General features: G+C 50.5%; 8 protein-coding genes across 10 annotated transcripts in view; 6 read left to right on the forward strand and 2 right to left on the reverse strand.

Annotated features, from left to right (window-relative positions):
* Positions 1-25,302, reverse strand: part of sbb (scribbler) — a 74,087-nt gene that overhangs the window by 4,544 nt on the left and 44,241 nt on the right. Inside the window, exons 2-6 of one of the 2 annotated variants that reach the window (XM_004444245.3) lie at positions 5,979-6,270; positions 4,687-4,960; positions 1,691-4,445; positions 1,267-1,384; positions 48-1,206 (exon numbers count right to left, since the gene is read on the reverse strand). In XM_004444245.3, the coding sequence (XP_004444302.3) occupies positions 48-1,206; positions 1,267-1,384; positions 1,691-4,445; positions 4,687-4,960; positions 5,979-6,029 (4,357 nt within the window). In that variant the 5' untranslated portion in view covers positions 6,030-6,270. Of the gene's footprint in view, positions 1-47; positions 1,207-1,266; positions 1,385-1,690; positions 4,446-4,686; positions 4,961-5,108; positions 5,315-5,978; positions 6,271-25,302 lie in introns of those variants that run through there. The other variant, XM_033378128.1, reaches the window with a different exon arrangement.
* LOC6898651 (uncharacterized) lies at positions 6,722-8,403 on the forward strand. Its single transcript, XM_033377584.1, has 3 exons — positions 6,722-6,751; positions 7,838-7,990; positions 8,065-8,403. Exons 1-3 carry the CDS (start codon positions 6,722-6,724, stop codon positions 8,359-8,361), a joined length of 480 nt encoding a protein of 159 aa, XP_033233475.1. The 3' UTR covers positions 8,362-8,403.
* LOC4804794 (uncharacterized) lies at positions 10,355-11,439 on the forward strand. Its single transcript, XM_001361262.3, has 3 exons — positions 10,355-10,695; positions 10,774-10,926; positions 10,988-11,439. The coding sequence occupies exons 1-3, from the start codon at positions 10,600-10,602 to the stop codon at positions 11,324-11,326; spliced, it is 588 nt and encodes a 195-aa protein (XP_001361299.3). The 5' UTR covers positions 10,355-10,599; the 3' UTR covers positions 11,327-11,439.
* Positions 11,928-13,181, forward strand: LOC4804796 (uncharacterized). Of its 2 annotated transcripts, XM_033378127.1 has the most exons (4): positions 11,928-12,040; positions 12,104-12,256; positions 12,324-12,599; positions 12,669-13,181. In XM_033378127.1, exons 1-4 carry the CDS (start codon positions 11,978-11,980, stop codon positions 12,783-12,785), a joined length of 609 nt encoding a protein of 202 aa, XP_033234018.1. In that variant the 5' UTR covers positions 11,928-11,977; the 3' UTR covers positions 12,786-13,181. The 2 variants fall into 2 exon arrangements, with proteins under 2 accessions (XP_033234018.1, XP_001361300.2); XM_001361263.4 differs by having other exon boundaries at positions 11,929-12,040; positions 12,324-12,728.
* Positions 13,333-14,085, forward strand: LOC6898652 (uncharacterized). The gene is made up of 3 exons (XM_002138621.3): positions 13,333-13,424; positions 13,489-13,641; positions 13,707-14,085. Exons 1-3 carry the CDS (start codon positions 13,362-13,364, stop codon positions 14,049-14,051), a joined length of 561 nt encoding a protein of 186 aa, XP_002138657.1. The 5' UTR covers positions 13,333-13,361; the 3' UTR covers positions 14,052-14,085.
* LOC5495510 (uncharacterized) lies at positions 14,554-15,360 on the forward strand. Its single transcript, XM_001361264.4, has 3 exons — positions 14,554-14,677; positions 14,748-14,900; positions 14,953-15,360. Exons 1-3 carry the CDS (start codon positions 14,555-14,557, stop codon positions 15,289-15,291), a joined length of 615 nt encoding a protein of 204 aa, XP_001361301.4. The 5' UTR covers position 14,554; the 3' UTR covers positions 15,292-15,360.
* On the forward strand, positions 15,866-16,674 carry LOC4804792 (uncharacterized). The gene is made up of 3 exons (XM_001361261.4): positions 15,866-16,025; positions 16,087-16,239; positions 16,292-16,674. The coding sequence occupies exons 1-3, from the start codon at positions 15,960-15,962 to the stop codon at positions 16,631-16,633; spliced, it is 561 nt and encodes a 186-aa protein (XP_001361298.2). The 5' UTR covers positions 15,866-15,959; the 3' UTR covers positions 16,634-16,674.
* Positions 20,080-20,634, reverse strand: LOC4804797 (protein GSKIP homolog). The gene has a single exon (XM_001361265.4). The coding sequence runs from the start codon at positions 20,559-20,561 to the stop codon at positions 20,214-20,216; it is 348 nt and encodes a 115-aa protein (XP_001361302.2). The 5' UTR covers positions 20,562-20,634; the 3' UTR covers positions 20,080-20,213.

The following is a 25,302-nucleotide window of genomic DNA, read 5'->3' on the forward strand; positions in this document are numbered from 1 at the left end:
GATTAGTCGAGGATTAGTCCCGTGGATAACGGGAGTCGAGTACTCACAGGCTCCTTGCTGGAGCAGCGCCTGCTGCTGCTGCTCCGTCAGCATGGCCGGTAGACCGCCCATCAGCTGTTGCTGGTGCTGGGAGAGAGCCTGGCCAGAGATGCCAGCAGTGATGCTGCCCCCGGCGACAGGCTGATTGCTCCCCGAGCTACTGCCTGGAGTGAGCAGCTGCTGCTGTTGCTGTTGCGACGGCGGCGGCTGTGTTGGTGGAGGCACTGACGACGACGCCGTCGATGCCGTTGCAGTTGCAGGGACTGCTAGCGGAAGATTGGCTGCCAGGGGCAACACAGAGACGGGGGTAGCCTCAGTTGTTGCTGCCAGACCAACTGGAGTCGCTGTTGCTGCGGCGCAGATGGGGGTCGCAGTGGGAGGAGTGACTGCTGGTGGAGCGGGAATAGCTGGTGTTTCCGCCGAGGATGTGGCAGATATCGGGGCGACTGAAGCTGCTGCTGCTGCTGCTGCGGCTGCCGTTGCACCTGTCGCCGGTGGAGCACTTCCACCATTGACAACAGCAACGTTGGCGGTGGAGGTGGATGTGGAAGTGGAGGGTGCCACTGGTACCCCTGTTACTGTTGTCGCCTGTGCAGCTGCAGCGCCGCCTGGCGAGGGCGGCGTGCCCGGCTCCTCCGGTGCCTGCATCGAGTCCTCGTCCATCGAGCTGGCCCCGCCGCCAGCCCCATGGGCGTGCGACTGGTGGTAGCGCAGCCCATTGGCATGCTTGTACTTCTTGCTACAGTCCTGCTCGGGACACTCGAGCAGCACCGGGGAGATCGCGCAGGGCGAGGCAGTCTTACATTTCTTTGTGTTGATTTGCACGTTGAGTCCGGTGACTGGGTTAAGCAGGCTCTGCGGCTGCGTGGCCAGGCCACCGCCGCTTGCCGATATTGGAATGCCGCTGGCGTTCACCATGCTCCGGTCCGAGCCGCCGTCCGTGTCGCCGTTGAGCGGCGACGGTGCCTCGTCCTTCGACTTGCGCTTCTCCGGACGCGGCGGCAGAAATGCTGTGGGTGATGTGCTGGGCGTGGCCCCACCCCCATTGCCCGACGATCCGCTGTGGCTGTTCGTGGCCGCATTCCCCGAGGCACTGCGCGTTGCTCCTCGTCCCTTGGCGGTGCCGTTGCGCAGCTTCGAATGCACTTGGGCATGCGAGAAGTAAATCTGTAAGAGAATCTCGTTTTTAGCTATATCCATCCTCCATCTATCCACCCTCATACATACCGAACTTCTGGTTTCGGTGAAGTTGCTCAGGTCGGGCGTGAGCCCGGCGCTGCGTCCGCGCTTGCCGCGACCCTTTGGAGTTCGAGAATCTAATTCTTCAGTTGGTGAATCACAGAATCTGAAATGGGATAGGTTGATCATTGAGTATATTTCAAGTGTTTATGGTACCCCCCCCCCCCCCCCCCCTGCCATTGGAATCGATCAGAAATAAGAGAAGCTTTCAGCTTTTTGCAGAATAATGGATAAAGAATAATGTTGCTCCGATTGGACGGAGGAAAAACCAACAAAAAACGGAAAATTATAATAATGAAAGGCATCTTTATTCAAGTACGGATCTAGACTCTATAAAATAGGTTTGGTTTCTCTGAGCAACCCCAGAACGTCCCAGAATGTCCCACTGCCACTCGCAGTCTCTCACACTCACCTTGGAGGAGCCCAGTCGTGTCGGGTGCAGTCTAGCAGGGTGCCCACATAGGTCTTGCCGCGCCACGTCACGTTCACGACGAGGACGCCGCCCTCGGTCTCGTGCCAAACGATGCCCTCGAGGGTGACCGAGGTGCCCGGCTCGCAGGGCCCCAGGCAGTCCGGCTCGGTGATGGTTCCCACCGAAGTGCCGATGCATATGTCGACCATCTCCTTGCCGCTGCTGCTGCCGCCGCCGCTGCCGGAGCTGTTTGCCTCGTGCTTAGCCCGCTTGGCTGGCGGGGATTTGGTGTCCTCGTCACCAACACTGCCAGCCGGCACTGAAATCGTGTGGTGGACCGTCGCTGAGATCATCCCCGGAGCCATCATTTTGGCCTGGGCCGCAGCCGATGCCTTGCTGTCGCCACTGCTGCTGGAGCTGCTCTGACTGCTGTTGGAGTTGGAGTTTGAGCCGCTCCCGCTGCCGCCCTGTCCCTGTCCCAGACCCGGACCAGGGCCCTGGCCGGTGTAGCTGTTGGATGCGGCTGCGGCTGCCAGCTGTGCGGCGATGTGTGAGGATATCTTGATGCTGCTGCCGGAGGTTTCCTTGCCTGGCGGCCCCGGTGCATTCGGTCCTCCAGTGCCGACGCCGCCACCGACGCCGCCAGCGCTGCCGGATAGCTGCGAGGCGGAGGAGGAGACGGCCGTTGTGGCTGCCAGCAGAGAGGCGGCTGCTGGGACGACGGCCGATGGAGATCCCGCCGAGGGTGAGCCGGCCGACGGTGTAAACACCCCCGGCGGCACAGCTGACATGGAGGAGGCAGCTGCAGCTGCAGCAGCCACGTTGCCCGAACTGCTCCCGCCGCTGGAATTGGAATTGGAGTTGGACATGTGCGCGGCACGTCGGATGCAGGCGTGGTGGGAGCAGGGCGTGCCCACGTCGCCGCTGCAGGAGCAGGATGATGCGCCCGTTCCCGATACCGACCCTGATCCCGAGCCAGATCCAGAGTTCTTCTCTGGCGTGTCCTTCTCCCCGGCCGCCGATGCGGCAGCGGCCGACTTGTCCACGGACATGCGATTGGAATGTGCGTTCTTGTCCTTGGTCTTCTCGCGCCTGTGCCCGGAGCTGCCTCTCTTTGTGCCCTGGGGCGTGGACTGGCTGCTGCTCGAGGATGTGCTGGCCGAGCTGCTGTGGCCGGCACTGTTCTGGGCGCCACTGGATGAGGACCCGCTGCCAGCACTGGAGTTGTTCATGTGTTTCTTGCTGCTACTCGAGGAGTTGCCACTGCTGCTGCTCCCGCTACTGGAGGAGTTGCCGCTGCTGGCGCTGCTCGAAGAGTTGCTGGATGAGAGGGAGGACGCGTTGTTGGCGCCCGTGCTCCCGTCCTCGTTGGAGTTGGCTGCCGAGTTGGCGCCCAGGGCTCCGTTCTGTTGGTCGGTGGCCTTGACTATCTCGTGCTTGGCCTCCGAGCTCTTGGTGCCCGGCTTGGTGCGCTTGATCTTCATTTTGAGTCCTTTGTCGAGCGTGGCTTGATGATCAATGGACATTTTTGCGCTCGTTTTACCGCTGGAGCTGCTGCCGCCTTGCGAACTCTGGCCACCGACTGGGCCGCTGAGGCTGCCTCCGCTGCCGCTGCTGTTGTTCACGCTGTTTCCGGTGCTGTTGGCGTTGCCGCCTCCTCCCCCGCTGCCGCTGCTGCTTCCGCTGTTGTTGCTTGTGTTGCTGCCGCTGCCGCTGCCCGTTTGCGAGGACATGCCGCCAGCGGAGACTTTGGAGGCCTGCTGACCACTGCCAGTTGCGGATGGTACTGCGGCTGTGGTTGTGGTTGTGGCTGCGGTTGTGGCTGTGGCTGACGCTGCCGCTGTAGAAGAGGATACTAGGCTGCCTCCCTTCGAGAAGCCGGCAAATGTCGAGGATGACAATGTGCTGCCGGCTCCGATTCCGGCTCCTGCGCTTGCTCCGGCTCCTGTTCCGGTTCCGCTTGCGCTTGTGCTTGAGCTTGCGCCAGGTGGTGCCTTGGAGTGACTCCCGCTGCTGTGGCTATTTCCGAGTGTACTCGGACTGTTCAGTTGTGCCACCAAAGCGGATTTGTAGCCCTTGGAGCCGCTGCTGGAGCTCGACGAGGTAGACGACGAAGATGATGTCGAGTGATGGTGGTGGTGGTGATGATGCTTGCCCGAAGTGGAGCCCTTGCTAGCCACCACGTTTGTGTTGCTTCCGCTTCCGCTCCCGCTGTGGCCGCTACCGTTACCGTTACCGTTCCCGTTCCCGTTCGAGGATGTTGACGACGCGGCTGATGCACTACTGCTCCCGGTGCCACTGGGGACGGGCTGGCGTGTGAACTTAATTGTGGTTGGCGATGTGGCCGACAAATTGCTATGCAATGTGGTCTTGTGCGACTTGTGATGTACTGCAGCCGCTGACGCTCCTGACGATGACGATGATGACGATGACGATGATGCCGCTGCTGCTGATGACGATGACGATGACCCACTCGCCTTGGCTGGCGCCGATGCAGAGGTGGATGTGGATGTGGAGGAGGAGCTGGTTGCCTGCTTGGCATTTATCGAGGTAGCCTGGTTGCCACCACCCGAATGCGCCGCAGACTTTTCGATGTCCGCGTCTAGATCGTCCAGCAGCTCTGGGATCCCACCGATGTTCCACTCGTCCTCGTACTCGAAGTTCGTGTCCTTCGACTCGCTCGAATTGGAGCTGCTCGACGATGACAGCGCCGTGGAGTGGGAAGAGGCTGTTGTCTTTCCAGCTCCAGTTGCCTCTGCGAGAGGGTGAGAAAAATGGAACAAAACAGAAGAGAACGTGAGTGAGGAGCGGCGAGAGAGAGGAGAAAAAGATAGCAATTCGATTTGCAAGTTATATTCAAATAGAAGGTAAGAACGGAGCTTGAGACTCCTCTGAGTGCCGCCAAAAGAACGCGAGAACGGTAGAAAGGGAGGGAGGACTAGGTCGAGACTTCGGGAATTGCATTTGCAGTACTTTCGCTCTTCTTTTTTACTTACTCGTGTGCTTCTTGCTGCTGCTGTTGTTGTGATTGCTCCTCTGATTATTCGCTGCCGTTGCCGTCACCTTCCCTTTGTTATTGTAATTCAACGTTTGATTCGTTGTTGTCGCTGCCGTCGCGTTTCCCGATGTTGCCGTCGCTGTTCCTGCTGCTGCTGCTGCTGCTGCTGCCGCTGTCTGGATTGTTGCTGCGTTCGCTGCACTTAAATTAGCTAACAATTTGTTACTCTTAATATTGCTTTCCGTTGCTACGTTGCTGCTATTCAGGGCCACCTGCGAACACACGAAAACGAATCAAAAAAAAAAATCAGTTGCAGCTGTATTAGTCCGTGTGGGTGTGTGCGTTTGTGTGCGTAAACGAAGGAATAGGACGCACCGAAATAATAGAAAAACTCGAATCACTTCACTTTATTCCCTTTACCTTGGAAAACTTCCTTTCCATTCCATTTCACAGGCCCCGATTACATACAAATATATTCTAATTATTTAAACTAAACCACAAAAACAATAAAAACGAACAAATTCTTTGGAATATTTTGCGCGAGCCTTCTGCGGCGTCCTTTTTCGTTTGGCAGAGCAGCAACGCTGCTGATGAAACTGAACGGGAAACCAAAAAAAAAATATATAATATAAAAGAGCCAGAGAGCAACCACCGAAAACTGCACATACACACAGGCACGCACTGTGGACTATGGCACACACACACACACACACTCAAGAGCGGGAGAGGAAGAGCAGAGAGAGAGGTAGAGCTGCCAGAGGGCAGAGGCAAGTAAACAAAACGCGCTTAGTGTTGGTAAACGCTCTTCGGCGTCGAAATACACCCATTTGTACCCCAGTACATTGCTATTGCTGTTAATAAATAAATAACTATGCGCGACAACTTTAAGTGATTTCGATTGTACTCGCCCGCCAGCCCCCCCGCCCTCCGCGGAAAACAATAAATCAGACAATGCTAAAACGCCGCTACTGCTGTCATAAACCAATGACATCAACACGCAGAACGTAGTTGAATTACTTTCCCACTGCCTCTTTCTCGTCTCCGGGGCTACCTATCACCGTTCCCGCTTATCGCACACTGCAAAAGTCTAGTGGCCACTTGAGAAAGCAGGCAAAGCATACCCCCCCCCCCCCCCCTCCCAACTGAATGCCCTAAGAGCACTTGAGTAGCCAGAAATGATGACAATAAAATAATTACGGTCTTATCGCCCACTAGCGCAGAGTGGAATGAGTAAGGGGAAGTCAGGATAGCGGGCAGCGGGCAGGGGGCAGGGGGAACGACTATTCTCACCTTATTCGGGTGGTGGCTAGTGTTCGCCTCGTTACGTCTCATTGACTCCATGCAGACGCAAACGATCGGGCGGCCGCACTGCGCGGGCGGCCCAAAGTACTTCCAATAGTGCCTGGTAACGTGCAGGCAGCGGTGCTGTTTCTGCTGCTTTTCTTGGAGTTGGAGTTGCTGTTGCTGTCGCGGACGTTACTGGGAAGATGGGGTTGTTGTTGCCGTTTAGTTGAGCTTTCCAGGCAACCACACAGGGAGACGCAGGGCCTCGGCCCTCGGGCCAAACTGTTCATTTTCAAAACTGCAAAGAGAGCGGAGAAACAAAAATTAATATGGAATATAAGAATATAATACATACTAATATAGTAGAGGCGGCCACTCTGAGGGGGCTATACTCTTATCACGTCGCCGCCTGTCAGTGTGCTTAAAGGTTACCTATACTGTGTGCTGTAATTTACGAGGGGGTTTCGAGTAGGGCACAGAATAGGAGCAGCACCTTAACGACTCGGTAATTAAAGCACTTTGGCACAATTTACTGATAAGCGGCCTCTCTGGCATCTGGGGCCCCAGACCCCCCGCCCCCCGCCCTATCAAGAGGTGAAGTGCCTCGAATCATGATTTAACATGCGTGCTCAAGCACAGTAGCAGCTGCGATTCCGATTGCTGATAAGATATGTATGTATGTACGTACAGCTCGAAACTCGCTGGGAAATCTCCGCCGTTCGTTCCCAGTTGCCCACACTCTCAACGCCATGACGTCATCGCTGTCAACTTTTGTTTTGGTTGGTTTTATTGCAGGATAAACACTGATTCCACTCAAGTGCCGAAAAGTTGTCAGAACTTGGGCTTAGAGCGGTTCGCTATTCGTCCGCTTGGCCTAATCCCCGCTTCTGTTGACCTTCAAAGCCAATATCATCTGCGAAACTATAAGCACCGAAGGGTATTTTTCTGTATAAGGTGAAGCACTTCCGAGAGCTTCCTCTGTGCCAACAAAACATGTGATTCGAAGAGCGAATATGCCTCACCTTGCATAAAAATGCCTTGCTAGGCGACGGCGAGCTCGAACTTGTGTGTGTGTAAGTGTGAGCGGCCGCTAATTGCCAGAGAGTACTATTGCCATCCTGCTTCAGCAACAACAGAGAGTCGGTCGAGTCGACTGTTTTGTGCTCCCTTTTGTTGCTTGCTATTTAATTGATTGATAGGTTTGCCAGAATCTCTGTTGATCTCTCTTTTTTTTTTTTAAACAACAACAACAATTAAATTTGCATGTGCTTAAAATTTTATGATAATTAAGTGGCAGACCCAGACGACAGCAAAACACGATTTGCATGCGTGCGTGTGGGCCGCTCTGCCGGAGATCTGACTGATTTTTGTTGGTTCTGTTCACGTTCTCGTATGGGACACATAATTAATTGAGTTGTTGAGTTGTTGTTGTTATTGTGTTTCCCAGCGCCCACACATTGCGTGTTTTTATACTTATGTACATATGTATTCGAATATCAATCAAATTTCCATGACAAAAGCGAGCAGCATACAAATTTACACTTCATATGCATATAGTATCTCCTCCCTCTACCTCTTTGCACTCCGCCATTTAGTCAGATCTTTGCTTGGCTCTACTGCTCGAGTGACCAAATGACCATTTCCAAAAAATGGAAACAGATACAATTAAATATGTAATAAAAATCTCCTTAGAGGTTCGACCGATTTCTATAAAATATTTGTATAATTGGAGCCAATTAATTGCGAGGAAACACGATAATGCCGTGTGATTCCAGAGCCCAAGGATAGCAACAAATAGTATAAATACTCCATGCAGTCACATTGTTGACGGTCCGGCCGCGCTTTAATCTACGGTCAAATTCTAGACAAAATGGGACTACGAGCCCGTGTCCATAGAAACCTACAGCACGGATGAGAGCCAGCTGAAAATCGAGTCCAAAATCGATCGTCTGAAGCGCGGAGAGTTCGGAATTTCGTGTACCTTGGAGTGGATATACGATATAGATGAGACCACAATGGTGGGTGACCCAAGGGGTAGTGACCAACATTCAACATCTTTCAATCTTTCAATTCTTGAATCCAACCGCCGCAGGTCGAGGGCACTGCTTACCGCAGCAGCTCTGGGGCGGAGAACGACTATAAGATCCTGCCCTGGTCTGTACCCAAGCTGCCCCTCTATGAGTATCTCGACACGTACTACAAGGACTTGCTCATCCCGAACATTGGCCACTGCTCGAATCTACCGCAGTTCAAGGGCAAGTTCCAGCCGCCGTGGCCAAAGCAAATCTACCACTTGGACAAATGCGTCTTCGATGGCGAGGGACTTCCGGAAGTTGTTCCGCCCGGTTTCTACAAGATTATCTTCAGCCTGAATGGGTTTTACATTTAATCCTTAAGGTAACAGCTAAATTGTTTTAAGAAAATAAAAATGAAACGCGTCACTAAATGCGAATATTTGTACTCTCATTGTACTCTCCCTCTCCCTCTTTGCACGCCGCCATTTAGTCGCAATTTAATCACTTATTACACACTCAGCAGAAGAGATAATCGCACGTTTGACGCCCCACTCCGTGCCATGTGGGTGGCAAAGAGCTTTGTGGTATGTGGCATGCGGCGGGCTAGCTCAAAAAAGCGCAACGAGCCAAGATGTGGATGTGGATGCTGTGGCTGTGGCTGGAAGCGGCAACACCGCATACAACAAACAACAAGATTGAAACACACCATAATTTAGACAAATCAATAAATTACTAATAGCCGCCGTTGCCGTTGCCGATGCCGTGCCCGTCGTTGCCCCTCCACCTCCCCTCCCCACCCCGTTACCCCTCGATCCATGCTGCTGTCGTTCAACATTCCGATGAATCCCCGAGACACGGACCTGTCCAGGGAGCAGGGGGAGAAGTGGAATTACAAGCAACCGCAGGCAGGTAACCGAAGCAGCAGAACAGAGAAGAGAGAGAGAGAGACAGCAAGTCAACGAGAGTGGGAGAGAGGAAGGCGAAGCACAGCACGGCCGAAGACAGGCACAAAGACAGCGCCGGTCATCGTTCAAGTCGTGTTTTAAATTGGGTCTGCGGCCAGCTACACATATTGTATGCCTCTCGACAGAAAGAGAGGGAAAACGAGAGAGCAGAGAGCAGAGAGTGGTAGTGGCAGTGGAAGGGGCCTGGCAACATCTTCTCGTTATGGCCCCAGTCCCTGTCCGCACGTACTAAACATCAAGAAGTAACCAAGCCAAAAGACGAGACAGCAGCAGCAGGAGGAGAGCATGGGGAAGTTAAAGATTTACGGCAACATCGTTGTCGAATCGCTCGGATTCATCGTCGTCGTCGTCATCGTCATCATCTCTGCCTCTGCCTCTGCCGCTGCTTCTGCTGCTACTTCTGCTGCTGTTGTACACGATTGATCCTCTGCGGTTGCTAAATGAACGCCTCCGGGGAGTTGCCAGTGCGCTTTTATTAGCGTCTCTCAGATCCTCTTCCCTTCCAGCCCAGAAAACTTTTCTTCTGTTTTGATTCGTTCGAATCGCGATAATTTGATTTTATACAAGATCACACACACACACACACACACACATTCGATTATTCGATTGCGTTGGTGGGGCGGCACTTTAGGCTCCAGATGCCCAGGGCCTGGGGGGCGGCGGCCCATCGGATCCCAGCGTTCAATTAAATTAAGTGCAACAGCAGATCCCTTTCCACCACCAAGCGACACGACGCCCCGAAGTGTAGGCAGCTCAAGTGCCGATCATGCCACTCAGACGAGGGTCGAGCCTGGGATCGGTTCGGGGACCGAACACTTCAAGGGGGTAGGACCACATTCAATTGCCTCTTCAATATATTGATCACTTGAGTCGCTCCGCAACTCTTGTGAGTACTTGTGTTTGGGCCCCTTTACATCCACTGGATAGTGCAGTGCCAGCCAAACCAGCATTTATGACTTTATTCTCTCGACAGATCTTTTGTTTAGCCATCGCGTAATTTGTTGCCTACAATTATGAGAGCTCTCTTTGTTGTGGTTACGCCACATATCTCTGTGATACCCAACGAATGACAAACGGGAAGGGTATATAGAAATGTACAGCAGACCCGTCGATGCTCTCCCATCGAAGAACGGGGTGGTCAGAGCGCAAACCGAATCGATTTGGTGGAATTCTGGTATTCGTTTCGCTCATTCCGTTAGCGTTAGAACCAGTGTCTTAGCTCTCTCATTACATCGAATAATTAGCTCGAAACGAACTGAAGGAAGCAGGGGTGGTATCTGCAGATCTGAAAATTTCGGTTTTTTTTCTCGCTCACTCTCTATTTGGTTTTCTCTCAGAGAGAACGAAAACGAAACACACAAAAGTTTGCTGGCACGAGGCCAAAACGTTTTCTTGCTTTACACTGAAAAAAAGTGTACTCGCTCTCGGAAATCGGAATCTGAATTCGATTCGTGTCGATCGAGCGCTTTAAAGCGGCATGAGTACAACTGTGATTCTATGAATACTATGCACTTTTGTCTAATTGTATGGCTCGTGCTGTGCCCAGATGTAAACGACACGAAGATTGCGTGCATATCGTGATTGGAGATGAGTTGGGACCAGATTGTTGGCTGGTTAGCACTATAAAAACCACAAAGCTGTGCCACTATGTCACAATTGTTGGCCAAAATGTTGCCCCGCTCGTTGCGATCGTTCTCTGGACTTTGCCTGGTACTTCTGCTCGCGAAGAGCTGCAACAGTGCGGTAAATATCTACCCCGTGGACACTGTTCGAGTGATCAAATGACCAACACTTGTCCCCCCTTCCCCCCCCATTGAACAGCGCAAATGGGACTACGAGCCAATTTCCATCACCACCCACTCCTCGGACGAGAGCAAGCTTAAGATCGAAGCCAAAATCGATCGGGTCAATCGCGGCGAGTTCGCCATTTCGGCCACAATCGATTTCCGCTACCTTCTCGATGATACCGTCATGGTAGGTATAAATGAGAGAGTCTTCTGATTGATGCCTGATCGATCCTCTTCCGCTTGATCAGGTGGAGGCGACCGCCTATCGCAGTTCGTCGGGACAGGAGAGTGACTACAAGCTGGTCCCTTTCGCCATTCCTAAGCAGCCCTACGAGGATTTCCTAAACACCCACTACAAGAACATGGTGATCGAGAATCTGGGCAGCTGCTCGAACCTGCCCCAGTTCGAGGACAAGTTCGTGCCCCCGTGGCCGCAGAAGATCTACAACTTGGACAAGTGCGTGGCCGACAACGACGGTTTCCCCGAAGTTCTACCTCTGGGCTTCTACAAAATAATCCTCACCTTCACGGGACCCGTTGAGTGGGGAATGATACTTATTGTGAAAGTGACAAGCAAACTGATGTGAACCCGAATGGACAAATCTCTTTTACCAATACGTTCCGTAATTTTATAACGCTATACAGAATATTAATAAAATAGACAGGCTCAAATTTCTTGTCGAAATCATCGGATCCAGTAGATCGATAGTGCAAAATCAAAATGCTTGTCAGGAGAGGATTTTTATACCGTCGATATACTCGAAGAGTTTACATCTCGAAGCGCCCCCTTCCGCCCACACAAGTGACGATTGTTCTGTGGCATCCACAGTTGTGGCCATATCTAGCAGATTGCCGAATCTGGTTTAGATCGGATCATTATTATAGCCAGAAGGAACAAATAAGCTACCCCCAGCCACGCGCTTAATCCTTCTCCCTCTCTGTCTCGCACTCACTCTTCATCGTGCAGGGTGCGCCCTCTGGTGGAAGGAGCGGGATAAAACGGCTATACAGAAAATGAGAACTGATCAGAAATAAGTAGTTCAAGTAGTTCCCCCTCGTTTCTAATCCCGGCTAAAATAGTTTGGGTAATGATGTTGTAAATGGGACAAATTAATTTCGACGAAACACGATAATGCCGTGTGATTGTAGGGCCCAAAGATAGCAACAAAGGGTATAAATACACCATCCGCAGTCACATTGTTGCAGATCCAACTGCAAGTCCAACTCCAAGTCGCGCTATGCTTTGCACAACCATCAAAATCTGGCTGCTTCTCGGACTGCTCCACGGCACTGTGGGCGAGGTAGGTAGAGATGTGGTGACCCCTAACCGCAGCAGCATCACATAATCTACGGTCAAATTCTAGAGAAAATGGGACTACGAGCCTGTGTCCATAGATACCTACAGCACGGATGAGAGCAAGCTGAAGGTTGAATCCAAAATCGACCGTCTGAAGCGCGGAGAGTTCGGAATTTCGTGCACCGTGGAGTGGAAATACGATGTGGATGAGACCACAATGGTGGGTGATCCGACCCTTAAATCTACTCAACATTCGATATTTCAATATTTCAATCCAATCGCCGTAGGTCGAGGCCAGTGCTTACCGCAGCAATTCCGGGGCGGAGAACGACTATAAGGTCCTGCCCTGGTCTATACCCAAGCAGTCCTACTATGATTATCTCAACACGTACTACAAGGACGTGCTCATCCCGAACCTTGGCCACTGCTCGAATCTGCCGCAGTTCGAGGGGAAGTTCCAGCCGCCGTGGCCGAAGGACACCTACCTCGTCGACAAATGCGTCTTCGAAGGCCAGGGGCTTCCCGAAGTTGTTCCGCCCGGTTTCTACAAGATCATATTCATAGTAAGCGGACCCGATCAGCCTGAATGGGGTTTCACTGTAGTCCTTAAGGTAACAGCTAAACTTTTTTAGACAACTGTTTTTCGGATTCGGAATGAATATAGAAATTTCCACACATTTGGGATACCAACATTCGAAGATTCAATTCATCTACCGACAGATCCCACACGTATGTGGAAAAAGCAATGACAATTGGAGAAAGTACTAGGATATAGATGACTAGAAGCTTTCAAGCTGTAAGATAAACGCAAGGGTATAAATAGTGTACCAAAATCACATGGTCGCAGAGCAGACTTCTTGCCAGAACCTGGCTTTTGTGGTGGGGATTTGTGGTGGATGTGGATGTGTGTAACACCCAGAAGGAAGCGTTTTCGACCCCATAAAGTATATATATTCTTGATCAGCATCAATAGTCGAGTCGATATAGCCATGTCCGTCCGTCTGTCCGTGTAAAGAAAAATGGAAACAGATCAAATCTAATACATCAAATCAAAATCTACCAAACGGTTCGTCCGAATTTTTCAGAATTTAGATTATTTTAAATAAATAAAGTAGAGCCGCGGGAAAGACAGCGGCTACAACGTTCCCCCACGTTTTTCATTAATCCAGGCTAAAATAGTTTGGATAACGATATTATAATTGGGGAAAATTAATTGCGAGGAAACACGATAGTTCCGTGTGATTGCAGATTGCAAATATAGCAACAAAGGGTATAAATACTCCCTCCGCAGTCACATTGCTGCAGATCCAACTCCAAGTCGCGCCATGCCTTGCAAATCCATCAAAATCTGGCTGCTACTCGGGCTGGTCCACGGCACCGTGGGCAAGGTAGGTAGAGGTGTGGTGACCTTTCAACAGCAGAATTCCCACATAATCTACTGTTGAATTGTAGAAACACTGGGACTACGAGCCCGTGTCCTTAGTTACCTACAGCACGGATGACAGCCAGATGAAGATCGAGTCCAAAATCGATCGTCTGAAGCGCGGAGAGTTCGGCCTTTCGTGCACCTTGGAGTGGAAATACGATATAGATGAGACCACAATGGTGGGTGACCCAAGGGGTAGTGACCAACATCCAATCATTAAATTTTTGTAATCCAACCGCCGCAGGTCGAGAGCAGTGCTTACCAAAGCACTTCTGGTGCGGAGAAGGACTATAAGGAGCTGCCCTGGGCTGTACCGAAGCAAACCTTCTATGAGTATCTCGACAAGTACTACATGGACGTGACCATCTCGAACCTTGGCCACTGCTCGAATCTGCCGCAGTTCGAGGGCAAGTTCCAGCCGCCGTGGCCGAAGGACACCTACCACATCGACAAGTGCGTCTTCGATGGCGAGGGGCTTCCGGAAGTTCTTGCACCAGGTTTCTACAAGATTGTCTTCATAGTCACCGGGACAAATCAGCCTGAATGGGGTTTCACTATAGTCCTTAAGATAACCAATAAAATGTTTTAGAAAAATAAATTTTTTTTTTTACACATTTGGGATATCAATACTTGAAACTTCTATTCTTTGCACGATGACGGGGAGGTCTGACCTTCACGAATGACTAGAGTCCTCCCCGAATCCCTGACAGGCTGGCGATGATAGCCACCTTGGAGTGAATGTACGATACAGATCAGACCACAAACACATCCAACATTCAAAGGCCAAGAGAGCTGCTTGCCGCAGAAGCTACTACTACGTGTCCTGTGTCCTGTGTCCATTTCCAGGGAAAGTTCCAGTCGCCTTGACTTCACTCTAGTCCTTCATTTATTCGCTAACGATCGAAACGGTTCGAAGAATTGGGCATCAAAAAGTTGTTCTTGTTCCGGACACGCAAGATGTCGTTGTCGAATACTATATTCGACAGGAAATATACTCGGTATACAAGTGTAATTTGATAATTACTGCAGCCACGCGCCGCATTCGACTGGAATATATATCCACCGATCGTGGGCTATATAGGTGCCTGTTCGATGCAATCAGTTTTCAGTTTTAGTTTCAGTTTTTACAAGATGTTCTCCCGCTGCCTGGTGCCTTTCTCGTTCGCCGGCCTTTGGATGTGGATGGTCCTGATGGTCCATAGCTCCATGGGAGAGGTACAGATAGATATAGCATGATAACAGTCCTTAGAATAACGCCCAAACGATCCACTCCCCCCACAAACAGCGCAACTGGGAATACGAGCCCTTGTCCATAGCTGTCTTCAGTTCGGACGAGAGCCTGCTGAAGATTGGAGCGAGGATCGATCGGTTGAAGCGCGGCGAGTTCGCCTGTTCCATGACCGTCGACTGGAACTACGATCCGGATGAGAACACAATGGTAGGTGGCCATCTCAGACGGCTTTTGGCTACTGCACTCAACCTCTCTCTAGATCGAGGGCGATGCGTATCACAGCAGCTCGGGCGTTGAGAGCGACTACAAGATCCTGCCGTGGTCCATTCCCAAGCAGCCCTTCTTTGAGTTCCTGAACGGCTTTTACAAGGACGCCTTCATCAAGAACGTCGGCTACTGCTCCAATTTGGTCCAGTCCGAGGGCGACTACGTCCCGCCCTGGCCCAGGAACGTCTACAGGCTCGACAAGTGCGTGGTCAACGGCGATGGGCTGCCAGAAATAGTCCCCGAGGGGTTCTACAAGATCGTCTACAAGGCCAGCGGCCAGGTGGAATGGGGCTGCACCCTCATTGTAAAGGTCACCACAAAATTGATCTAATAAAGTGCAGGATGGTCCAAGCAGCAAGAGTTCCCTGGAACCACTTTGTATCTCTCAGTACTCTCTTAAGCGATATATTTTATTATGATCTGGTGGTGGGGACACACTTTCAGGCAATCGACCAAATCCTCCAAAGCTTCGGGTTACTTCAGACAATCGACTCTTAAAGCTTGATCTTAAATTGCAGGATATTTTTTTAGATTTTTGAGAGGGGTGCTAGGTGGCTCCAGGTGGCTGTCCAAATCGTTCTAAATTGATGGTTGACTTTACACAAACCCAGAGAAAAACCATCTAGCTTCAATCTCTTGTGGAATTTCCACTCGTATGAGCCTCTCCACGGCACAGAGTGTCTCTAGTGCAGAGAAATGTGTAGATCAGAGAGATCAATAGCTCAACCATATCAGAGTCAAAACAATATAGATTCTACAATAAGAGCTTTGATTTCGAGTTTGGATTTTACGAAACCATGTAAAAGGGAGCACAATCAAATGTTAAATCCGCAATAATCCATTCCTAATCCAGATTGGAGCGGGGAACATGATCTGTTCGTGTTTGCGATTGTAATTGCCAGTGTAATTCGGATCCGCTAATTATACTCTCCATTGAGTATGGGTATATAAGGCTGATGCCAACGGAACCTGTCCAACAGATGTTGTTGTGTTTGGGAGATGTTGTCATACATCATTCCGTTGCTGATAATTTCTTCGGCCTTGTACGATGGTTGTGCCGCCAAGGTGAGCCCCAAGGATACACACCAGATACAAATACATAGTTTCAAATCGATGAAATCTATAGAAAAACTGGGAGTGTGAACCCCAATCGGTCAGCGCGTATTCCACCAACGAAGGCCTCTTGAATATTCAGTTGAAAACGGAGCGGGTGGGCCGGACGGGGTTTTTCTTCTCGGGCACCGCTTTCTGGAACCTCGACATCGACGACAGCGTCTTGGTGAGTGGCTGTTATTCTGAACGACCTTCATTGACGAGTGTGTGGTTTTTAGGTGGAGGTGGAGCTCTACCGGAGCACAACCGGCGCCGAAAGTGACTACAAGCTGACCCCCATGTCGATTCCCAGGCAGACATTCATCGCATACCTAAACACCTACTACAAGGACATGGTGATCAAGAACCTGGGCGACTGCTCCGATCTGCCGCAGTACGAGGACGAGCATATGCCGCAGTTCCCGAAGAAAACCTACACCCTGACGCGCTGCACCGTCAATGGCGAGGGGATGCCAGAAGTCCTTGTCGCCGGATTCTACAAGATTCTGATCACGATCAGCCACCCGGCAGTAATCCAAAATGTGCAAGTCATTATTAAAGTCACAAATACGATGTTTTGAGCAGTCGCACTTCTCCGTTAAATAAAGGCAAGCAAAAACAACCGCCTAGAAATGTCGGTCAGAGGGTCCCAGGGTTCCAGGGTCTCAGAGTTTTTCAGCCAAATTCCAGCTGCGAATGTCGTTATTCCTCTCCCAAAATGGCTTGCGGATGAGTCAAGTTGGCCAGGTAGAAACCGACCAGAATCGCCTCTGCGGCACGGCATCGAGTGTGAAATTGGCAAGACATGTTTGGAAATTGTTGTGGCAAAGAGTGTTTGGAGGCGTGTCAGGGTGCATGTTGGCGAAAAAGTGCCAATGTGTCGGGCTTCGTCCCCGTCCAAATACGATTCGAGTTGCCTTCCAGGGGAAACTCTGTGGCACAGTTGCACAGTTGCAGCGGCTAATTTATTGCAAATTGTTAAAAGCCGAAGCCGAAGCCCATGCTGTTGCCCCTGCCTCTGTTGCTGCTGGCTGTCAACTGATGACAGCCGCCTGGCCCCCCTCGCTGCCCCATCACTGTGCTCGGTGCTGTGTTTTTCCCATTTTCAGCCAGCCAGCTCCATTTGCTACCCCAAAATTTACGGTGCGACTGCATGGGAACTGCTGGGACTGCTGCCAAATGAAGTCCTCTATGGGGATCGAGAATTGGAGGCAGCTGCGAAATACCCCGGGGTTCCTAGTGCCCCAAAGCACAATCGTTGAATGTCGCCCAGTGATTCGCTGTACATTCTACATACACTTTGGCACACTGAGAACCCTGAAGCCCTGAATCCCCCTGAATAAAACACAGAAAAAAGGAAAGCGCAGAATCATAGAGAAAGACCGTATCTACCAGAGTGCCGAATCTGGACCAGATCGGATCAATATTATAGCCAGAAGGAACAAATGAAATTGCACTCGATCGCCCTCCCTCTCTCTTTCTCTCTCGCACTCACGCTCGTCCTCGTGCAGTGTGCGTGCTCTGTAGGAGGGGAGCGGGCTAAAACGACTGCTGTTGTTGTGAGAATAGAGAAAATGAGACAGATGTATCCAACAGATTTTTATGGCATTTTTGTTGTTGTCAAAAAATCAATATATTTTATAAATTGGCTGAATAAATAGATAAAACTGCATTTCCATTTATTTATTTATATTATACATATTTCCATATACAATCAATTGACGGAATTACAACAGAAATTGAACAGTAAATGAATATTAGCCAGAGTTGTAACCAAAATACAACAACTTCGGGTGCACCGTGTGATTAGCATATGGAAAATGTTCAATTTAAGCGCTAATCAGCTACGGATACCCCCGTCCAGGGACGTGCCACTGTCACGACAGTATCTGGCAATAAATTGTTATCTGGCATCAAATAATTACAACGTTTTCGGCCAGACAAAATCGTTGTTGTCGCTGTTGTTGTAGCTAGATGTATCCACGTTGTTGTTGTTGTTGTTGTTGTTGTTGTTGCTGTTGACGGCTGCCTGTTGCCAAAGTTTAGCCGCCAATTTGAGTGCCAATAAAGCGCGTGTGTGCCACAGAAAAGAGATTTCATTTTCAAAACCTGGCGACAGCCCGCCAGACCGCCGGACGGATTGATTTAGCCGGGGATAGAGCTTTGTTGCTGTCGCTGCTGCCTTTGCGCTAATTAACCAAAAACGCAGCCAATTAGTTCGAAAAGTGGCAGAGCGCAATGGAAAATGGGTGGATGGGGAGGCGGTGGGCACAGGGAAATGGGAAATGGGTGGCAAGGGGCAAACAAGTTTTGATTTTGCGATTGCGCTGTGAGGCGGAACCTGTTTGCTGATTTCCATTCGATCTGGCTTTTAATCTGCGTAGACTCTCGTCCCCCACTTGGATCATCCGAACGATGGTGGAGATTTATAGCCTGCTTGCCGTTCAATTCGGATCTCGATTGTGATTGGATTACAATCCGTAGTAGCCATTCTGTCCACACGGATGCAAAATCCAGCAAAATCCAGCAAAATGAGGTACAATTCTCTGTTCAAATCCATCCATTTTTGTGGTTATCTGTCCCCAAATCGGGGTTTTTGAATATTTTGGGGCTGCCAAGTATGAGGCATACAGGCTCACAACCTACAACCTCTCCTGCATGGGGCCTGTGGGCGACTCCTGGTATCCTTGAAAGTGGTTAAAACAATCCGATCCGATTAGCAGTAGCATTTTGGTAGTTGATTAATTTACTCCACACCGGTATGTCCTTTCCTACTTGTTTTCCTTTGGCCAAACCAAAAATTGATTGCGAATAATTCATTGATTGAGAATTTCCAAAATGAAAAGCATGAAGGTGGGGCACAGGGCAGGGCAGGGCAGGCCGGGGCGGGGCAGGCAAAGGTTAAATTATGTCTGCGTTCGACGGGATGCGGCTATAATAAACAAACATCGGAGCACACACGGAGCTTTTCGACCTGCCACAAAGGGGGAGGGGGCAGGGAACGTGGCATGGCATGGCATGGCTTGGCGTGGGGCAAGCTGCGGCGGATAGTCAGTCAGAATGCAAAGCTTGTTAAAATTCATGTAATGCATTAACAGAGAACAACAACCACAAATTACACACACACACACACACACACAGACAAGAGGGAGGTTCCCCGGGGGGGGGGGGGGGGGGGGGGGGGATTGAGGGATTCAGGGATACTGCAACGCGGCACAGAGGCAAAAGGCCGACGGGCTGCAATGAAAAGGCAATTAAAGCGCAGCAGGATCGGATGTGCAGTGGAGGGGCTGGGTCCCAGGGTCCCAGGGGGGGAGGGGGGACAGGAGTCTGCAGTGGAGGTTGCTGCTGCTGCTGCTGTGGCCGTTGCAGCAATCAATTGCATGCTTCAATGGACAAATATACGAGCATAGACAAGTGGAGAGCCCGGCCAGATAGACATGGCCGATACGAACGCCGTAGCAAATGCGTTCGCCCAGCCGTCCCCATCTCTCTGTGTGTGTGTGTGTGTGTCAAGCATTCGTCGCTTTAGCCTCTGTCTCTGTCTCCGGCTCTGCCTCTGCCTCGGTCGTTGTCCGTGGCAGACAGCGGCAGGACGGACGGCAAGCGGCTAGATGGACTCAACTAGATAAAACCTTAGTTGGCATGGACCCCAGACCCCAGAGCCCAGAGCCCACTAGAGGGGAGGAGGGAATGGAAGTAGAGGAGCATGCTGCATGTTGCCTGTAGCTGGGGCTTGAGTTTGAGTTTTGGACTTGGGTTGGGTGCTCCATCCAAAGTCTGCATCTTCATTGGCAGCAACAGCAGCAGCAGTCAAGTGGAACGGCAAAAACTTGTTAACTTTTTTGCTACAAAAGGTTCGAAGAGTGCCAAGTTGAGTCAATCAACTTGCAGCAGTGTTGCCCCTTGCCGCTGCCACTGCCTCTGCCACTGCCACTGCCCCTGCCTGATGTCTGCTGCCTGCCAGTGTGGCTGTGGCTCCGTCCACTCGGCCTCTCACTTGGCAGCAATTAATCAAAAGACCAGCTCCAAATCGGTGCCCAGGCTGGGTGCTTTATTATTGCAATCAAGTCATTTACCTGCCCCAAAGTTGTGCCTGCAGCCGTGGCTGGGGCACAGACGTTTAATTATCACTTTTGGCAGCAATTAACAGACAGAAATTTAGCGGGCCACGCCCCCTCCGCCACCGTCACTTCTGGGGGTGGTGGGGCGACCGCGACTCTCTGCCACCTCCGCGTAGAGCGGACTGATCGCGGCCAGCAGACGATGGGCGGACACATAGACCTGGTCGCAGCTGCTGACCCCGTCCTGGATGCAGTCAAAGTCGTAGCCCACGATCCGGAAGCCGGCGAAGCTCAGTTCGACGCAGTAGATCTCCTGCTCCAGGGTCCGCAGATTGAGGTACGCCACCCGATCGTTGTGCGGCAGGTACTCGGCCACAAGCAGGTGGTCCGCGCACTCCTTGAACGCTGCGGCCATCTGCGAGGCCTCACTGTACGCGTCGAACATGGCGAGTGTTTGCGAGTGCAAAAGTTCTCAGCTTTTCCAGGGGAAATAAAATCCCTTGCTTGCTACGATACCCCCTCTGGTCACACTTCGAGACGAGATCAATAGAGTTTCGGCTTCCATTTGTCGTGAGAGGAAGCCTCTTACTGAGAGCACCAGCTGCGAGAGAGAGAGCACCAGCGCAAACGGAGAGAGCAGCGATCGATCGGAGCAGAGCAGAGAGCGGAACGAAGAATTAGGAACACAAAAATATATATAAAGGGCCATTGATTACGAAACACTGCCCACTTTTCTACTCAAAGACCTAATTGCTTTTTCCATTGCATTTTGTCACACTGTGCGGTGGCGGGACTTGGCAGGGGCTGGGAGGGGGGAAGAACCATAAAGAACAAATAAGGCAGCGAGCAGCTTGAGAATCGCTACTCCACCTCTCCTCTCTTGAAGACATTTTTCCGTATTATGCATCCGCTTAACTCCTCCCCACTGCCCCCCACCTCTCGGCAAACCCCCAACCCCAACGCCAACCTCAACCCCAGCCCAAGCTCAAGTGCTCCGTGTCCTAGGGGTCTTTTGCTGCTGCAGCGAAAGAAAACAAAAAGGACAAGAGACCAAAGACTCGTCGGCTCAAACTCATGACAGCCGGAGAAGTGGAGTGAGAGGGGCAGAAGGGGTGGCCTGTCTTGGTGTGATTTGGCAGCACACACACACACACACACACACACGAAAGGCAGCGGCAGCATCTTTTTTTTCTGCTGATGAAGTTGAACAATTTCAGATACCAGAGCCCCAGCAAGCAAGCAGTGCAGGAGAGAAGGTAAGCGAACGGCGGAGCAGCCAGAGAGAGGAGGACAGGGGCCTGAGGGTGATGAGAGGAGAAGATAGAGGTTAGCAAAACGGACAGAGAAGACAGTCAGGGACGGACAGGACTGTGCTGGTGCTGAGCCCAAGCCCGTGCCCATTGCAGGCAGTTCGGGCAACGTTGTTGGCCCCGGCCCGGCTACTAGGCAGAGTTTCTTCCACTGCCACCTCCCGCTTGCCCCTCCTTTGCCCTCTTCCTCCTCCTGTTAACAAACAATCAAGATGCTAAAAATGAAAAACTTTTTCTGACGACGGCACACACGCAAATTTTTCTTAAATTTTTCCCTTTTTCCTTTCCCTGCGCGACGAAATATTGTAGTTGATGAATTATGCGACAGCTGCCCAAGGAAAACTGTTATTCGAAGCCACGAACCGAAGAGAAAAAGTTCAGTTTCAATTCATTTTAATTGCGCCGACAGTTTACGGTAAAAGGCCTGGGCCGCCGCGCTCTCTTTTACTCTCCGATGGGCGGCCCGGCCTGCAATCAATTGAATAAACCGAGAGCGAGAGATAGAGATAGAGAGAGAGAACCAGAGAGCATGACCATAAGCCGAGTGCAACTCTTTTCTTTCACTTTGCCCAAACCCGAGTACGACTTCGACTTCGACTCCGAGTCCGAGTCTGAGCCTTTCTCCATTCCCCCTGCCACGACGACACTTCGTCGGATGTCGAAGCTTGTGATACCCTCGCAGATCGATGATACGGGCAGCGCATTGTTGTAACGATTGTTTGCATCGAAATCACAATACCCTCAATCGGCGAGGGTATATCAATTGTCGGTGATTTATGAGCGCCTTTTGCGCTTTAAATTGAATTCAATATTTTGCAAAACGCTTCAGGCAGCAGCAACAACAACAACAACAACAGCAAATTGTTAACAACCAACTCTTTTGTTGTATTCGTTGACAGTTGCACTTTGTGTCTGTATGTATGTATGTATGGGTGTACGACGGGCGATTGCACATTTCATGGCTTTCTTTTTTCGCGCATTTTGTGGCTGCCTGCTTGTCTGCTGAGAATTGATTTTTCTTTCCTCGTCGCTTATTGTGTGAGTGTTTGTATGTGTGTGTGTGTGGGCAGACCGAGGTGTGAAAGGCGTCGAGTGGGAGTGCCTTGAATTGAGCTGTATTTTTTTTGTTTTGTGTTTCCCCCTCCTGTACACTGTACAGTTACGAACCCACGCGACACGGAAACAAAACAAATGTACAAAGCGAGGGAAAAACGCGGAATCACTGGAAAATTGTCGAGTTTTCGTTTGGTTTAATGAACTTCAACTATTTAAGCCATTTGAGGGAATTCATCGTCGGTTCAGTGGTTACAAGAACACATTTATTTTACTAGAAATATCGCTTTAAGCTCTTGAATGCTATTGAAATATTAAAGATATTTTCTTCTAATATCTATTCCTCCCAAAATATCAATCCTCCACTAAGTTTGGAAGTGAATCAATTTAAAGGTCTCTTAAATCTGAAGGAATCGGCTCTTTTTATTTGCTAGATATTGGTCCAGAACTGGTGGAACTGCAATTTCCATGAGTGCTTCCAACAGTTTCCCCTCAACCTTCACCATGAGCTCTTTCCACCTTCGAGTACATATCTGGGTAATTTTCACCTCTCAGCTTTGGCCCATTATTACCGTTTTCGGAGTTCAGCCTAATGACAGGAGAGGGGCGTAAAGGGGTAGAGCCGCATGCCCCCAAAAGTGCCTGTCAAGATGAATGTGCTCTTTTCTCGATCTTTGTGCTCCCCGTCGTTCCACCAGCCACAATCTCTCCCATGCCAGTTCACCGCCCCTCACCCGCACTCTATCTCCAAACAGTGGAGTCTAGTGTAGTAGCAACAACATTACAACAGCAACAGCAACACATCTTGTAGATGCCCCCACGCTGAAAATTCAAAATGTTTTCGTTTGAGTGAACACCAGAGCAACAAAAGCAACAACAATGATAGCTGTCGACATGAGGCATCGTTTTAGCTGTTTTTGTTGTTGTTGTTATTGTTGCTATTGCCGTTTCGCTGCCAGGGCGCTACATTTTGTATTTTGTTTTTGTTTCCGTTTTTTTTTTTTGTATTTTTCTTCACATACAATTTTTTTTGTTCTCCTCTCCTGCGCCAGTCAATTCAATTTGAAGCCATTTAGCATCAATTTGCAGTAATTTGACGTATAAATTATGTCAAATTGCCGAGCAGCTTGTCATTGGGTGTCTTTGCTTGTTGTTGTTGTTGTTGCTGTTCTCACTCCGTCACTCGGTCTGTCGGTCGGTCGGTCTGTCGGTCGCTCGTTTCGGTTTCGGTACGACTTTGTGTAGTTGTTGCTGCTTTTGCACCTTTTTTTTTTGCTGCTGCTGTTGTGAGAGATTGTGCCCGCCAGGTAGAAGCGAAGCGAACAAGCAAAGCAGAGAAGAGCAGAGCAGAGCAAGCGCGCACCCCCCTCTGCCGTCGTAACTTCCATCAACCGGTGTTCACAAAATCCCAGTTCCATTGTTCCCTCTCCGCCGCTCACCCTCTCAACCGAGCATCGGGCACGTTCGGCAGTGTGTGAATTTTATTTTCGCTTCTCGGGGCACAAAAGAATTTCACTTAACACACACACACAAACACACAGATGGAGGACCATGTTCGGAGGGTACGTACGAATGAAAAAGGGTCTGGTCCAGTCCAGCGGAGAGGTTCAACAGTAAAAAGTGCCTCATAAAGCCGATATAGAAACTAATACCAATGGAAGGGAAGAGGGAAGAGCAAAGAGCGCAGAGGGGAAACAATTTTTACGCTTTTGTGAATGTTAACATTCAAAGATATCATCAAAAAATTCACTGGAAATGCCTTGTACAATAAAAAAAAAAAAAAGAAGAGGAACCAAAAACGAACGAAAGAAGGGGCCGCCGACAGAGCAGAAGCAAGATCGCCTCCCTGCTCGTTAGTAGGGGGGCGGGGGGGGGGGGGGGGGGGGGGAGAGAAGGCGCAAATGGACGATGGGAGGACGGTGGGAGGGGGACTGTTGAATTTTGTCGCCTCTGCTTGGCGGATGAGTTGCTGTTGCCGTTCACGCGTCGTAAACTCGGTAGCAGCAACAAAACAGGAACGGAGTGGGGGATCAAGGTATAATAAACAGAAGGTAGGGCGGGCAGAGAGTCCAAGGAAGCGAGGGCAAGACAAGACATACAAGTGGGCGGACCTTATCTGTAATATACCTTGTAGGGTAGCATTCTATACATGAAAAAAAGGGAACCTGTCATCAGGGGACATGAAATATGCATTTTTCCTCTAAAGCTCCCCGTCTCGCTCTCGCTCTCTGCCAGCTATGCAGAATTTGAAGAATTTCCATTTGCATTTTAATTAAGTGAATGGACAAATGGCATGGACGGGTGGTGGGGCGAGGGTGGCTGGCCGGCCACTGTCGCTGGGGATCGTGGGGTCTTGTCCGGGCACCGAAGAAAACTTTATTATCTGTACAAGCAATTATGCATATCATAAAACACTTGAAACATTAATGAGGGCCGGCAACGAGAGCAGACAATGGGAAGAGGAAGGGGAAGGGGAATGGTAATGGTAATGGCAGACCGGACCGGACTGGACTCCGGGGGAAGAGTCGTTCGCTTCATTTAATACCCTTCGGTAGCAGGGGACTAGCGTCTCAGAGGTGGTAGATTTATTTGTAATTTCCACTACTCTACAGCGAATATACCCTTACTTTTCGGTATACACTCTGTGGCTCTGCGGCTCTTGAGGAAGTCGCTATTTAGTGATTCTGAATTCATTAAACCAAAACCAAAACCAAATGCAAAACTAATGAATATTCATTCGAGGTTCTCCTCTCATTTATTTGCACAATTCGGCTTGTCTCATAGTTTGGGGGCCAAAACACACACACAGACAGATCATAAATC

Source organism: Drosophila pseudoobscura, chromosome 3, assembly GCF_009870125.1.
Source record: "Drosophila pseudoobscura strain MV-25-SWS-2005 chromosome 3, UCI_Dpse_MV25, whole genome shotgun sequence".
Taxonomy (NCBI): Eukaryota; Metazoa; Arthropoda; class Insecta; order Diptera; family Drosophilidae; genus Drosophila; species Drosophila pseudoobscura.

Excerpts from the sequence above, each read along its gene's own strand:
- LOC4804796 (XM_033378127.1), top strand. The coding sequence starts at position 11,978 with ATGCTTTGCACAACCATCAAAATCTGGCTGCTTCTCGGACTGCTCCAC. Across the intron at positions 12,041-12,103 it reads TCCACGGCACTGTGGGCGAG|AGAAAATGGGACTACGAGCC; the intron begins GTAGGTAGAGAT and ends GTCAAATTCTAG. Across the intron at positions 12,257-12,323 it reads ATGTGGATGAGACCACAATG|GTCGAGGCCAGTGCTTACCG; the intron begins GTGGGTGATCCG and ends CAATCGCCGTAG.
- LOC4804794 (XM_001361262.3), top strand. The coding sequence starts at position 10,600 with ATGTCACAATTGTTGGCCAAAATGTTGCCCCGCTCGTTGCGATCGTTC. Across the intron at positions 10,696-10,773 it reads CGAAGAGCTGCAACAGTGCG|CGCAAATGGGACTACGAGCC; the intron begins GTAAATATCTAC and ends CCCATTGAACAG. Across the intron at positions 10,927-10,987 it reads TTCTCGATGATACCGTCATG|GTGGAGGCGACCGCCTATCG; the intron begins GTAGGTATAAAT and ends CCGCTTGATCAG.
- LOC5495510 (XM_001361264.4), top strand. The coding sequence starts at position 14,555 with ATGCAATCAGTTTTCAGTTTTAGTTTCAGTTTTTACAAGATGTTCTCC. Across the intron at positions 14,678-14,747 it reads TCCATAGCTCCATGGGAGAG|CGCAACTGGGAATACGAGCC; the intron begins GTACAGATAGAT and ends CCCCACAAACAG. Across the intron at positions 14,901-14,952 it reads ATCCGGATGAGAACACAATG|ATCGAGGGCGATGCGTATCA; the intron begins GTAGGTGGCCAT and ends ACCTCTCTCTAG.
- LOC6898652 (XM_002138621.3), top strand. The coding sequence starts at position 13,362 with ATGCCTTGCAAATCCATCAAAATCTGGCTGCTACTCGGGCTGGTCCAC. Across the intron at positions 13,425-13,488 it reads TCCACGGCACCGTGGGCAAG|AAACACTGGGACTACGAGCC; the intron begins GTAGGTAGAGGT and ends GTTGAATTGTAG. Across the intron at positions 13,642-13,706 it reads ATATAGATGAGACCACAATG|GTCGAGAGCAGTGCTTACCA; the intron begins GTGGGTGACCCA and ends CAACCGCCGCAG.
- LOC4804792 (XM_001361261.4), top strand. The coding sequence starts at position 15,960 with ATGTTGTCATACATCATTCCGTTGCTGATAATTTCTTCGGCCTTGTAC. Across the intron at positions 16,026-16,086 it reads ACGATGGTTGTGCCGCCAAG|AAAAACTGGGAGTGTGAACC; the intron begins GTGAGCCCCAAG and ends TGAAATCTATAG. Across the intron at positions 16,240-16,291 it reads ACATCGACGACAGCGTCTTG|GTGGAGGTGGAGCTCTACCG; the intron begins GTGAGTGGCTGT and ends TGTGGTTTTTAG.
- LOC6898651 (XM_033377584.1), top strand. The coding sequence starts at position 6,722 with ATGACGTCATCGCTGTCAACTTTTGTTTTG. Across the intron at positions 6,752-7,837 it reads CGCTGTCAACTTTTGTTTTG|ACAAAATGGGACTACGAGCC; the intron begins GTTGGTTTTATT and ends GTCAAATTCTAG. Across the intron at positions 7,991-8,064 it reads ATATAGATGAGACCACAATG|GTCGAGGGCACTGCTTACCG; the intron begins GTGGGTGACCCA and ends CAACCGCCGCAG.
- LOC4804797 (XM_001361265.4), bottom strand. The coding sequence starts at position 20,561 with ATGTTCGACGCGTACAGTGAGGCCTCGCAGATGGCCGCAGCGTTCAAG.